Below are 13,881 nucleotides of genomic sequence, written 5' to 3'. Positions count from 1 at the left end.
GTTTGAAAGGGGGGATAGATTTTGGGGGTTGAATCCTAAACCTGTGTGATTTGACACTATCTTCAGTTAGTGTTAGAATTGAGCTGTATTTGAAGACATTTGGCTGCAAGATTGATTGCTTGTTTGTTAGTAGGTAGAAATTTGTACACATTTGGTCACATAAATCTTCTGTGTTGATTGTTGTGGTGTGAGAGCAGAAGAAAAGCATTGTGGTTTGAGTATCTTCCCTTCAGAATTTTCTTCCCTTCTATAAACCTAAACACTGAATTTAAGTAATTTTGCTAGATTCTTCAAACACTGGGTATTTTTTATTCACAATTAAATGAATGACCCTGAATGAGAAGCAGAGGCATGAGACCAGTGACTCCAAGCCAAGGCCAATCTTCAGCCTGCGAAAGGAGGTCACTGACGGCCCAGTGAGTTTTTGCCGAGGGGCCTCCCCTGCAGGTGTCCCAGCCTGCTCATCCCAGCCATGGAAGGAGCCCTTTATACTGAGAGAAGCTACAGAGCCCAGGAAAGCTGGGGACTGGGACCCACAGGAAGGTTTGGTTGGTTTGGGGACAAAAAGACTGTGTGATGCCCCTTCTGAGGGTGCAACTGTTATTGTCCTGGGGCTGTTTTTAGACATTGGCAAATAAAACAATTTCAGATTTAGGTGAGAAGTGACTTTATTGTGAGGGAGTATTGCAGCCGGGGGAAGCACCAAATGTAAGATCTGCAAGCAGCTCAAAGGTTAGGCAGAAAGGGGCTGCCTTTTATAGGAAGGAGTAAATGAGATTAGAAAAAAACGTTAGCGGGAGGAGTCAGGATGTCAGGTGGCACAATTAGATGGTAAATCAGAGAATGATTTATCCTGAAGTCAGACTATTCTTAGGAGGGGCAGAGAGTAGGGTTATATATATACTGGCTAAGGCTGAGGAAGGATTACGGTTCAGGGGCCTGGCAGAAGGAGAGTAACTTAAGTCACATTTGGTTAGCAAGTATTCTGTTTAGACTAGTGAATACAGAATTGTTCATCTAATTGTTTCTGAAGCAAAAAATGGGACTTTTTAGGTCTGTATCTGACTTTGTGATAGGTAAAACAGGGAGCATCATCTAGGTCATAATGTAAAGGGTGTTTCTTTGCAGTGAGCTGCTCTTAATGAACAGAAAGGATGGGAGATTTCTTTAATCACAGCTATTTACCAGCATTAGTTTCCAGCGCCATCTTGCCCCACCCCTTTGTCTTGCACTAGACATCTCTTCTATTTGGCCATTCCTACGTGTGCCAATTCTAATAAACTGGTAAGTGTAATTAAAGTGTTTTGCTGAGTTCCATGAGTAGTTATATCAAATTATTGAAATTGAGAATAGAGTTAATGGGGATGCTCAATTTATAGGCAGTTTAGAAGTACACATTATTATAAGAGACATTGATTTTCAATTTAGCAGGATAGGGACCGGTCAACAATACCTGACACAATGCCCTTCACAAGGTTAGAGGAGATGTTTTTTTGATGGTATTTTCAATAAATATACTTTCTAGGGTGGAGGTCATGAACTTTGATGTCGACATGTCCTGGGAGCTTGATGTTAAAAGAATCTTTAATTAATGTAAAATTTTTAGTGAGTAGCTTTATGAGGCCTTGGCAGTAATGAAGAATGTTACCTTTGGAAATCTGCTTTGTATGCTACTTAATGCAGGCTCATGGGCCTTCCTAATTTTATTTTAAAGGAAGAAAGTTGATGTTTACCAAAGGGGCTAGAACATAAGTTAAACATACCAACAGAAGAGCTTTAGGCCAGGGAAGATTAAAAGTTTCTGTAAACTTTGTCAATTGATTTTTTTGTTACCCCATTTGTATATTCCACCAGTATGGAAGATCCATGGTGGTGTGTGCAATGGAAATGCTGAAAAGTTTGCCAAATGTTGCAAATAGACTGAATTATTTGACCAGTGAAAGGAGTTTCTCAGTCTCTGTGAAGCTCGTAGGGTAATCTCTAGTAAGGAATAGGACAAGACTTAAAAGGGTCATAGTTAAAGCACAATCAACAAAGTGAGACAGAGTCTCCTTCTGTTGCTTGGGCTAGAGTGCCATGATGTCAGCCTAGCTGACAGCAACCGCAAACTCCTGGGCTCAAGCAGTTCTCCTGCCTCAGGCTCCTGAGGAGCTGGGACTACAGGCGAATACCACCACGCCCGGCTAAATTTTCTATTTTTAGTAGAGACAGGGTCCCACTCTTGTTCAGGCTGGTCTTAAACTCCTGAGTTCAAGGGATCCTCCCACCTCAGCCTCCCAGAGTGCTAGGATTACAGGCGTGAGCCACTGCGCCTGGCATCGGCCCATTTTCTTTTTCTTACAGTTTACTTAAAAAGGTGAACCAAAGTTTTTTTTTATTATCTCCTATTAATATTTGATGAAAATTTTGTTAAAATGCAAAAGCCAAATTTTATTCTGGTATTATTGTATTATTAATATTAAAGTTAATTTTAATGAAATCTTTTTTTTTTACAGATGTATAATTTTTATTTTGAAATAATTTCTCATAATGTTTTTATGGCTTATAAACACAGCTCATTTTCCCAGTAACATAAACAAAAAGATTATTTTTAAAATTTGTAATAATTAGGAATTGTGACCTAGCATGTACCATGAATGACTAGCAGCACTTTGAATTATATTGATTGCAAATGACATTGCTAGCAGTACATATGTTTATGTTCTAATAAAAAAATTTAGAGAAATGTGAGCCAGAAGAATCTTATGATCAATAAATATATCATGTGATAAAATATTGCTACTTGGTATCTATAAAATTATGACACCAGAATGTTTGTAATTATATTACATTTTATATCTAGTACATTAATTTTGTTTTTTCAGTTTTGTGACAATGCAGCTATGTTTTTTTTTTTTTTTTCCCAGCTTATTATGGGGGTACAAAAGTTCAGGTCATATATATTGCCTATGTCCCGCCCATCCCCCCCCCCCCCCCCCCCCCGTCAGAGCTTCAAGCCTGTCCATTCTCCAGTGCGCATTGCACTCATCATGTAGTTATAATCCCATTCCCTCCTCCCACTCCCCATCCCCCTGAGACAGAACATTCAAGCGTGTCCATTCCCCAGACAGTGCGCATCGCACTCATCATGTAGGTATAAACCCATCCCCTCCCCCGCACCCCCCACCTCGGTCCGAAACCCAATTGGTATTATTCCCAAATGTGCATTTAGGTGATGATCAGGGAAACCAGTTTGCTGGTGAGTACATGTGGTGCTTATTTTTCCATTCTTGAGATACTTCACTTAATAGAATGGGTTCCAATTCTCTCCAGGAGAACAAAAGGGATTCTATATCACCGTTATTTCTTATAGCTGAGTAATACTCCATGGTATACATATACCACATTTTATTAATCCACTCATGAATTGATATACTCTGTATGTAGAATTGTTTCTCTTTTTCTAGTTTTAATTACCATATGTTAGTGAAGATTTTAAGTCTTAGTAACTTTAATTCATAGTGAAAACCTAAGAAGTAGGGAAGCTTAACTGTGGGTCACATAGTAACAATTTATGAATAGTCATTTTATAATTTTTAGACATGTAGGCTTTGAACAGGACATATTTACTAACATACCTAAATATCTTTTTTCTCTGAAATAAAAAGCCAAAAGTATACAGACTCATATTTAGTAATTAATGTCTTAGCATTATATCTTATTTGGAAATGATTTATATACTCAACAAATATCCACTGTTTAATTTAGGTTAGCAAAATTCTAAAGGTACACTTACCAAAAATATTTGAGAAAACTTTTTTAAGTGAACATATTATGAAACATAATTATTATAACTTGATTTATAAGATTTTGTATATTTATTCAGTCTTAACAATTATGTTTATAAAATCTCATGAGACTTTGGATAAGCCTAGCCATCATCTCAAAGTTGAACTTTTTATTAACCATTTTTATATTCCTGTATGTTAGACAAGTATCATAAAAGCAATAACCTTAAAGTTATAATAAATACATATTTTGCTGATAAATCAGAAGGCATAGTTGTTTGCATTAAACTAAAAATATTAGTCATATTGATAATACATAGTTATTTTCATTTATTTGAGTTTGCTTTTAGTTTTTGCTTTTTATTTTTTTATTTTATTTTTTTTGTGGTACACTTTATTTTTATTTTATTTATTTATTTATTTATTTTTTAATTTCAGCTTATAATGGGGGTACAAAAGTTCAGGTTATATATATTGCCCATGCCCCTGCATTCCCCCGAGTCTGAGCTTCAAGCGTGTTCATTCCCTAGACAGTGCACATTGCACCCATCATGTAGGTATACGTAGGGTTTGCTTTTTAGTTTCCTTTTTTAAATATGCATGCATTACAGGCACTTGAATCAAGTGTTCCATCACCTTGCCTTTTTCACTCCCCAATATGTCCTGTCAGTTGCGCCATAAAGACATACAGGCACCTGTCTCTTTTACCTTCATGGCTGCAGAGTGTTTTAATATGAGGATGTCACGGGACTATAAACCTGTGCCATATTAATGGACATAACTGTAACTTTCCCATATTTTGCTATGACAAATAAAGCTCTAGGGAATAACCTTGAAAATATTTTTCATGTTGCTGCAACAAATTGCACAGTACATTTCTGGAATTGGGTTTCCAAAGTCCAAGGTTAATGTCATTGTGCATTTCTTTGTACTTTGATTATATAATTTTGGCTTCCCAGCAGAAATGTTCACAAGTGCCTATTTCTCGACAACATCATTGAAAATTGTGGGACTTTTGATAAGTGATAGATTAGTTTCAGTGTGCATTTCCATTTTTAGTATGCTTTTACTTATGAGCTGCCTTCTTTTATTTGTCAACTTTATGCCTATTTTGTCAAACTACTGATTGTGTTAGAATCGGTATCTGAGGATGTTTTTCTATTCTATTCAAACAGTTGTAGGTCATTTTTGCGTCTTTTGGAATCTTAACATTTTTCTTATGTGTTTTGCATATTTCATTTGAAATTTTCTTCTGGATATATTTTTGTAGCTCTAGTAGTGTTCTTTATCCCCCTGACATTTGCTAAATTTTTCTTGGTTTTATATATAAAAAAAATTTTTAAAAATATTGTAGAATATTCTTTGAATTATATGTAAATCATCTTCACATCTAAATAGGCCTTTTGTTGATCTTTTTGACTCAGGAATGTCTTTCTCTAGAACCTTTAACCCATTGCTTTAAAATGTAAATAGCGAAGGAGATAGAGCCCTATCCCACAGTTTGCATTGGAGAGTGGAAGCTTACATTCAGTGGGCACATGGCTCCAAGTTACAGAACTACCTCCTATCATGAAGATGTGGAAAATTTAATTTTCCTCGGAATATAGCCAAAACGCAGATAATCTCTCCAATCACCAGATGAATTTAGAATGAATTTTATACAGGAGAAATAATGTTGTCAAATCTTCTAGTTTGTTACCAAACCAAAGTGGGGTCCACTCCCCCAGCACAGCCAAGACAGATGCTGATGCAAAGAGTTGCAGTGGGAGAAAGAGTGTTTTATTGCAAGATGCCATGCAAGGAGAATGGACACTTAATGCTTAAGACTGGAGCTCTCCAATGGCTCACAGGCAAAGGTTTTTAAAGATATGGGCACATTTGAGGAAAGCAGAAGTTGCAGGCAAAATTGTAAATCAGTACACGGAGGTTATGTATTGGTTTGGGATATCTTGAAGCAGGGGCTTCTTGGTCATTGGTGGATTCAGAGATGACTTGATTAGTAGAAAGTGATAGTAAGGTGAGTATGACACTCTCCAGGCCCTTCAGAGAGAAATTTAGGTAAAAAAACTGGTCAGAGTTCAATCCTTCAGTTCCCTCCTATCTACATATTCCATGGGCGGGGGAGTTCTGAAAAACAACTCAAGAACATATGTTAAGAGGTTATCTTTTAGTTTCCATAGGGAACTAAAACATCTCATGACTCTGGCTTGCTTGGAGGACTGTAGTTATTATTCTCTTTTGCTCATCAAGTTGCGTATTCACTTTTCAAGGCTACCTCGCTGCCCAGGATTTCCCTTGAAGGGATTCAAGATTTTTTATCTGTTTACATACTTGGGGGGTTCTGCAGGCTGATAAGAGGGGACCCTGCTCCATCTCAACTTGAGGACTGATGATGGTGACCTTTCTTTCTGTTTTTGCAAGCCCTTAGGAGATTGCCTGTGGTGCACATCGCATTCTGATTTAATTATGTAATAAAAGAGTTTTCTTTCTGTGCTACCACTGTGGAGAGTTTTCCTGGGATTGGAAATACTTGTGTTTTTAATTATAATTCTCAAACATTGTTCAGAATTACCAGACATAACATAAACATATAAGGTGCCCACCAGGCTTTACTCTTTTGAGACAGAGTCTCGCTGTGTCACCCAGGTTCGAGTACAGAGGCATCAGCTTAGCTCACAGAAACCTCAAATTCTTGGGCTCGAGCAATCTACCTGCTTCAGCCTCCTAAGTAGCTGGGACTACAGGCACACCCCACCACACCTGACTAATTTTTTCTATTTTTAGTAGAGATGGGGTCTTGCTCTTGCTCAGGCTGGTCTCCAACTCCTGACCTCTAGTGATCCTCCTGCCTCGGCCTCCCAGAGTGCTGGGATTATAGGTGCAGGCTTCACTCCTGTGGGGTCTTTTCCTCTTAGGCTTCCAGAATAAATAATTAGCTTCAAATATAATTGTCCTAGAAAACCCAAAGGGATTTGATGACATTGCTTGTCATTATGTTATAAAATAGACCCCCCAAATGATGTGCATAGGTTGAAGTTATACAAACTCTGGGAGTCAAGTTTCTCTTGGGAAGATGTAGGAAAGACAGAACTGAATATACTTTAACAGAATAGAAGTGAGAAGCCCAAGGCCCTCTCCCCGCCCCAACCTGCCCCGATCCACCCTCTTCTGACCCTTGTCTAGGTCTGGTCCAATGTTGGATTCTCCCTGCACAAAGCTTATTAGAGGAGATCAGAGTTTTTCATGGCTTCTCCTACTGTCTCTCCAGAGCTGGTGCTTACAATTTTCTCAAACCCAAAAGCAGATAAATAAGGGCAAAGGACTATGATTTGGGGGCCTTAATTTCTTTTTTTCTTTATTTTTATTAAAACCTGTTTTTCTAGAGAAACAACCCAGGGAATTGTTTTGTATTCCTTTACATTTAGTAGTTGCTCCACATGTTACAAGACAGTAAATATAAACACAATGAAAAATCCCTCTGAACTACAGTCCACCTTTCCTTTCTGTATCTCTTCCATTTGTTTATATTTAGCTTTTATTCTATACATTTTCCTTTTAAAATCATTGGTAGATAAAAGAAACAGGGTGGGCCCTTCATCTAAATCCTGGAAATTATGGGGCATTTAGTACCCACCTTGCAGGGTATTATGAGAATTAACACCCAAACTTTGAGTTTCCAGCACTGTAACACTGGGATCCCCAACCTATAGTGAGCTGCAGAATTATTTTGTTATGTATTACAATGTAGTAATATGGAAATGAAATTCACAAAAAATGCAATGTGTTTGAATCATCCCCAAACATCCCCCCTCCCCAGTCTGTGGAAAAATTGTCTTCCTTGAAAATGGTCCCTGGTGCCAATAAGGTTGGGGGCCACTGCTGCAACATACTTGTGAACACATCGTACATGCTCAGTAAATATTGCATTAAGGCATGGCACATGTTGTTTTCCAGATGCAGACATACTCAGACTCTGCTGCCTTCTCTAGCCTCTGTAAACTTTTAATAGACTGCCATGTTTCAGGATGGCAACTGGTGGTCTTCACTTTGGACCAAAAGTATTTTTGCCATAAGTGTGTTAGGTGTAGTGCTCTCTGTGTGCTGTGCCTGCTGTCTCTAGCTGGGTACTACTGATAGTGGGTCTAGGAGAAGCAACATCAGCATTCAAGGGGACTTTTGAAGGAGCCAATTCATGGGCCCCTTCCATGGCTCATAATCACATTACTTAGAGTGGGCTCCAGATTACCAAATGATTTATAGGCACATTCTAAGAGAGTCTCCATCCAGGCTTCCAATTGGAATGTCCTGGCCAGTTTGAAATGCCATCACCTGTGCCCTCTCCCACAGAGTCTGTCTATTGGTCTAGATGGCAACATTGATGTGATTTTAATTAAGTGCCCCATGTGATGCTAAGTTGCTGCTTGGATAAAGTACAAGGGCTCTGAGATATATTCATGAGACTTGAATTCAGACTTGGTTCCAAAGGAAGGTCACAGGGCCTGCTCTGCTTGTGTTTTGTAGGGGCAGGTCAGTGTGGTCCATATTTCCACTGCTGCAGCAAAAATTGCTGGTGACTGTGGCAGGGGTGGGTAACTGAGGGTAGGAAAGAAAAAACTCAAATTTTGATCTTTATGTAGGAGCTCATTGTTCCTGAGTCTCTCCTGTGATGAAGGACAGGGAAGTGTGAATTTTTTCTGTACTTCATGGTCCTTCTGCTGTGGGTGTGGTGGTAGCAGGGGAAAGGGTTATGCTGACAACTTTAGATGCATACTCTCAAGATACATGTGTGATTTTTCCAGATAATCTTAACTAAGAAGAAATTTCAGAGAAGGAGGAAGAGAGAACTGGCTGGTTCTCAGGTGAATGTGTCCCAGGTCGGGGGCTGTGTTCACTTTTCCTCTTGGAATGTCATGTGTTTAGACTTTACAGACCTTTACTTTTCTCCCTTTTTGTTCCAACATAATGGCTTCATTTCAACTACTTTTTTTACCTTTTTTTTTTTTATTCTTATTTCAGCATATTGTGGGGGTACAAAAGTTTAGGTTACGTATATTGCCCTCCCCCCGTCAGAGCTTCAAACGTGTCCATCCCCTAGACAGTGCGTATCGCACTCATTATGTATGTATACACCCATGCCTTCCCCCAGCCACATCTGCCCAACACCTGATAATGTTATTCCTAAATGTGCTCTTAGGAGATGATCGGTGAAACCAATTTGATGGCCCTTTTTTTCTTAATGATAGTCAAGAAGCTCTGAAAAATTCTTTTCCCCTATATACCAGAGCCTTCTCTCCATCCAGGCTTCTTATATGTCATGAACAATTGTCACCATAAATTTATAACCTGCAATATTAAAAATATTCCCTTTGTGGCTGTTGAACATCTTGGAAGCAGAATCTTGGATGCCCAAGATACTACTGGAGATGAGTTCAGTCCCTAGGATATCAGTGAAGAAGGGGAACATGTACTGTTTAGGTTCTATCTAAATGCTCCATCAGTTCTGTGCAGAACAAGATTAATAGAATACACATTAATTGTTCAGAATAACTCAGAAAGTTCTGAGCGAAAGAATACTTAGAAGAGATTTTCTCTCTAGGATACTAAAGAAAGACTATTTAAATATATTATTAGAGATTACAGAACATGAGAGAGATCTGTAGCTTGAACTTTGCATAAAAGTGATGTTCATGATTAGATTCAGATTATAATTTACTTTTTTCCTTTGGCCAAAAATATCAAAATATCACAGCAGTGATGGTATGTCTGTGTGCATTGGCACCCGATAGTAATTTGTTGTATTACAGTTGATATTAATTGTAGTCACTTGGTTAATGTGTTCTTTATCAATTTTCTAGTAAAGCTTAATTATTTTTCTCTTAATTATTAAGTACCTTGTGAAGATTTACCAACTGATGGGCATAAACCATCACATTTTATCTTGAAGCTCCCCTTTTCTTTTTAGATTCCCTTTGCGTATAACTTGCTTTGGAAAATAAAGGCTCTCATCTTTGTTTCGTGGTCAGATGAACTGAGATAAAGCCAGGCTCTGCTGCTACTGAATGTTTGAAAAACATTCCCTTTTGGCCAGAAGCATTCATGTCACTGGTGAGCTTGGTAGCAATTCAGAAACTCAGGCTTCATCCCAGATTTTTCAAATCAAAATCTGTATTTTAACAGAATTTCTGGTTCATTGTTGTACCTATTGAGGACTTTGCAAAATTTAAGAAGTATTAATACCTTCTAACTCAACATGACTTTTCCATGTGAAAAATATGTACAACTTACCCTGTGTGATGTAAATATAGTACTCAAAAATATAAATGCCTGTGTTGATGACCTGAATTTTATACTGTATCATCCAAAAAACTATAATATCTACACTAGTCTTTTGGACCTTATGTCATCCTCTTTCTGCAGAGTTAGATAACATATTAGAGAATATTTCTGTGTTAAAAATTATCTTTTTTAATAATTCTAGTTACTCATATGAGTCAGAACCAGTTCTCTTCACTGTTATTTCACCAGGAGTGACATTAAGAATTCTCCACATGACCACTTGGTAAATATGTGTTGTGTTTTGTTTTGTTTTTTCAGGGACTGTTGACATTCAGGGATGTGGCCGTAGAATTCTCTCTGGAGGAGTGGGCATGTCTTGACAATGCTCAGCGGAATGTGTATAGGGATGTGATGTTAGAGAACTACAGAAATTTGGTCTTCCTGGGTAAAGATCATTTCAATACACAATTTTTATTCCACACTAAGGATTTTATATTCTACCTTTGTAGAATTTTTCTGGGATTTTCTGCTTTGCATGAGTGAAGTTCAGATCTTTGTTTCCAAGGAAAACTTGGGATTTGTTGGTATAGGAAAGAAAGTCTTCAATCTGTTTTATCTTGACATTAATCTTTCCTTTTCTTGAGCTGATCTGTATCCTTCACTCTTTATTAGTGATAATTCCAAATATTTAGTGACATAAGATGTTGTTGCTCACAGCTTAAAATCCAATTTCCACCACCAATATTTGATTCCAGAGTACTGGGAAATGGAGCTAAGGACCCCCAAATTTTAAATACTTTCTAATTATCCAAAATGTCTGTCAGGAATTAGTATTTTGGGATTAATTTTTTTTTAGGCTCTTCTATACTGTTCCCATTTCTCTGCTAAGCACAGTACAAGATTGATAATTGAAGAATCCGGAAAAAAGTCATATTACTTTTTTCAAATAAAACAGGTCTTGCTGCCTCTAAGCCAGACCTGATCACCTGCCTGGAGCAAAGGCAAGAGCCCTGGAATGTGAAGACAAATGAGACAGTAGCCAGACACTCAGGTAGGTGGGAGTGAATGAAGCAGATGACACAGGTGAGAGGTCCAAAGGTCAAGGAAGAAGCCAGATCTTAAAAAGTGTTTTGGAAAACTCTGCTTCAGTGGAAATGGATTCTGGGAAGCCTGGGTTTCTTTCTCTTAATCTTTGATAGGGGCTTCTCTGTCCCTTATTCTTAAATTATCTAAGGACTTTATTTCCTTTCAGTGTTGTTCTTTTAAGGTTAGAGTGAGAACAAAAGTCCTGCCCATGGTTTATAAGGGACTGCAGGTACTGACTGCTTTCCATTACATTACAGGACACGGAAATATGTGTGTATATTTGAGAAAATCTATGGTAAAGTATTTTTTTTGAGACAGAGTCTCACTCTGTCAACCTGGGTAGAGGACAATGACATCGTCATAGCTCACTGCAGCCTCAAACTCTTGGGCTCAAGTGATCCTCCTGCCTCAGCCTCCTGAGTAGCTGGGACTATAGGCATGTGCCACAGTCCCTGGCTAATTTTTCTATTTTTAGTAGAGATGGGGGTCTTGTTCTTGCTCAGGCTGGTCGTGAACTCAAGCGATCCTCCGTCCTTGGCCACCCAGAGTGCTAGGATTACAGGCATGAGCCACCACACCTGTCTGCAAACCATTTTTTAATTTCTCTGCATTTATTGCATCATGTCTAAAATGTGTGAGTGTAGTGGTGATGTTGGTATTTGGTTCAGAAATCCCAGGATCACCACAGGCAGATGTTATATGTTTCCTGCTTTATGATTTATTATGCTGTAAAAGTATTAAATGTGTTTCTACAGAAATTCATACTCATTGTCAGAACACTAAGTATCTGCCTAAATACAAGAAAATATAATGTTATTTTACATCAAAATTCCGTTTTTATTGTGAACTCGGATCAATAATTTAACTCTATGTGCCCAAATTTCTCAACTTTAGTATAATGTGTCTACTCCCTACTTTTCTTAAGTATGTTTGAGACACTTAGAACATTGCTGAGCATGCATTAAACTCCCACTTTTTACTTTTACCAACTCTAATTCTATAATTTTCTCTTTTTTAGTATGAAGCTTATTGGGGCTGTGTCATTCACAGGTTTATATGTGTGTGTATATATGTGTGTGTCACATGAATTTTCTTCAGAAAAAAATAGTATAACTATATAATTTTTATGTACAATGTAATGATTTGATATGTTTATAATGTTTTATAATGATTAACACAACCAAGTTAATGAAAATATATATCACTTCACAGTTACCTATTCTTTTTTTTGTAGTGAGAACACTTAAGGTTTATAGTCAGTAAATTTTAAGATGAAAACATTATTAATAGCTATAGACACTGTGATATATATTAGCTCTACAAAACTTATTGATCTGGTAACTTAATGTTTGTACCCTTGAACAACATCTTTGCATTTTTCCTCACCTCAGGCCCTGGGAACTAGCCTTGTAATCTCTGCTTCCATGAGTTTAACCTTTGTAGATTCCCCATGTAGGGAAGATTATGCAGTATTTGTCTTTGTGTGCCTGAATTATTTCAATTAGCCTGATGTCCTCCAGGTCCATCTGTGTTGTAGACATGATTGAATAATATTTGTATAGCTGAGTGATATTCTGTTTTGCATATGTACCATATTTTCTTTATCCATTTGGCATTTACAAATGTTTAGGTTGTTTTCATATCTTGGCAATTTTGAATAATGTTGCAGTAAACATGAGGATGCAGATATTTCTCAAGATACTGATTTTATTTCCTTTGCTTATATACATAGAAGTGGGGTTGTTGCATTGTATGCTAGTCCATTTTTTTTTATTGTTTAAAGAATTTCCATACTGGTTTTCCTAATTTACCAATTTATAAGGATTTCTTTTTCTTTTTCTTCACGTTCTTGTTAAAACTTATATCTTCCTTTTGATGTAAGCCATCCTAACAAGTATACAGTGATATCTCATCATGATTTTGATTTGCAATTCTCTGATGATTTGTGATATTGAGATGTTATAGCTGACATTCATATACTTCTCAGCCATTTATTTGTATGACTTCATTTCGAAGATAACAATTCAGTCTTTTGCTTATTTTTCAAACAGGTTATTATTATCATTTTTATTGTTTTTACCTTTGATTTGGATAAGTTTCTTATATAATTTGGATATTAACCTCTTATCAGATATATTGTTTCCAAATATTTTCTTGCATCAGAAAGTATTTTTTTTATTGTTTTCTTTGCTGTGCAGAAGCTTTTTAATTTGTTGCTGTCCAACTTGTTTTATATTTACTGTTGTTTTTATACCTTTAATGTCATATCTAAAAAATTTATTACTAACATCAATACCAAAAAGGTTTTTTAAATGTGTTTTAAGATTTTTAAAGGATTCATGTCTTACACAAGACTTTTTTATTTTATTCTGAGATAATTTTTGATAGTGATGTAAGAAAAATTACCTAATTTTATTTGTTGCTTATGGATATCCAATTTTTCTAGCACCGATTGAAGGGACTGTACTTTTTGCATTTTGTATTCTTGTTGTCCCTGTCAAATATTAGTTGACCTTGTATGCATGGGCTTATTTCTGAGCTCTCTATTCTGTTACATTGGTTGTTGTGTCATTTATAATGCACATACTAATCTGTGTTTGTTACTATAGTTTTGCAATACAGTTTGAAATCAGAAAGTATGATGTCCCCTGCTTTTTTCTTCCTCCAGAAGAAAAAAAGGATATGCCTTGGATATCCAAAATCTATTGTAGTTACATACAAAAATAAGAGTGTTTTTTATTTTTATGATAAA

The 13,881-nt window shown here is 36.9% G+C and overlaps 1 protein-coding gene across 1 annotated transcript; it reads left to right on the top strand.

The window, feature by feature from the left end:
• The first annotated feature begins 326 nt into the window (after window positions 1–326).
• Window positions 327–11,108, top strand: LOC138382403 (zinc finger protein 679-like). Its single transcript, XM_069466920.1, has 3 exons — window positions 327–416; window positions 10,362–10,488; window positions 10,999–11,108. Exons 1-3 carry the CDS (start codon window positions 327–329, stop codon window positions 11,106–11,108), a joined length of 327 nt encoding a protein of 108 aa, XP_069323021.1.
• The last annotated feature ends 2,773 nt before the right edge of the window (window positions 11,109–13,881 follow it).

Source organism: Eulemur rufifrons, chromosome 4, assembly GCF_041146395.1.
Source record: "Eulemur rufifrons isolate Redbay chromosome 4, OSU_ERuf_1, whole genome shotgun sequence".
NCBI lineage: Eukaryota > Metazoa > Chordata > Mammalia > Primates > Lemuridae > Eulemur > Eulemur rufifrons.
The sequence above is the reverse complement of the archived record's forward strand: the minus strand, read 5'-3'. Positions and strand labels throughout refer to the sequence as shown.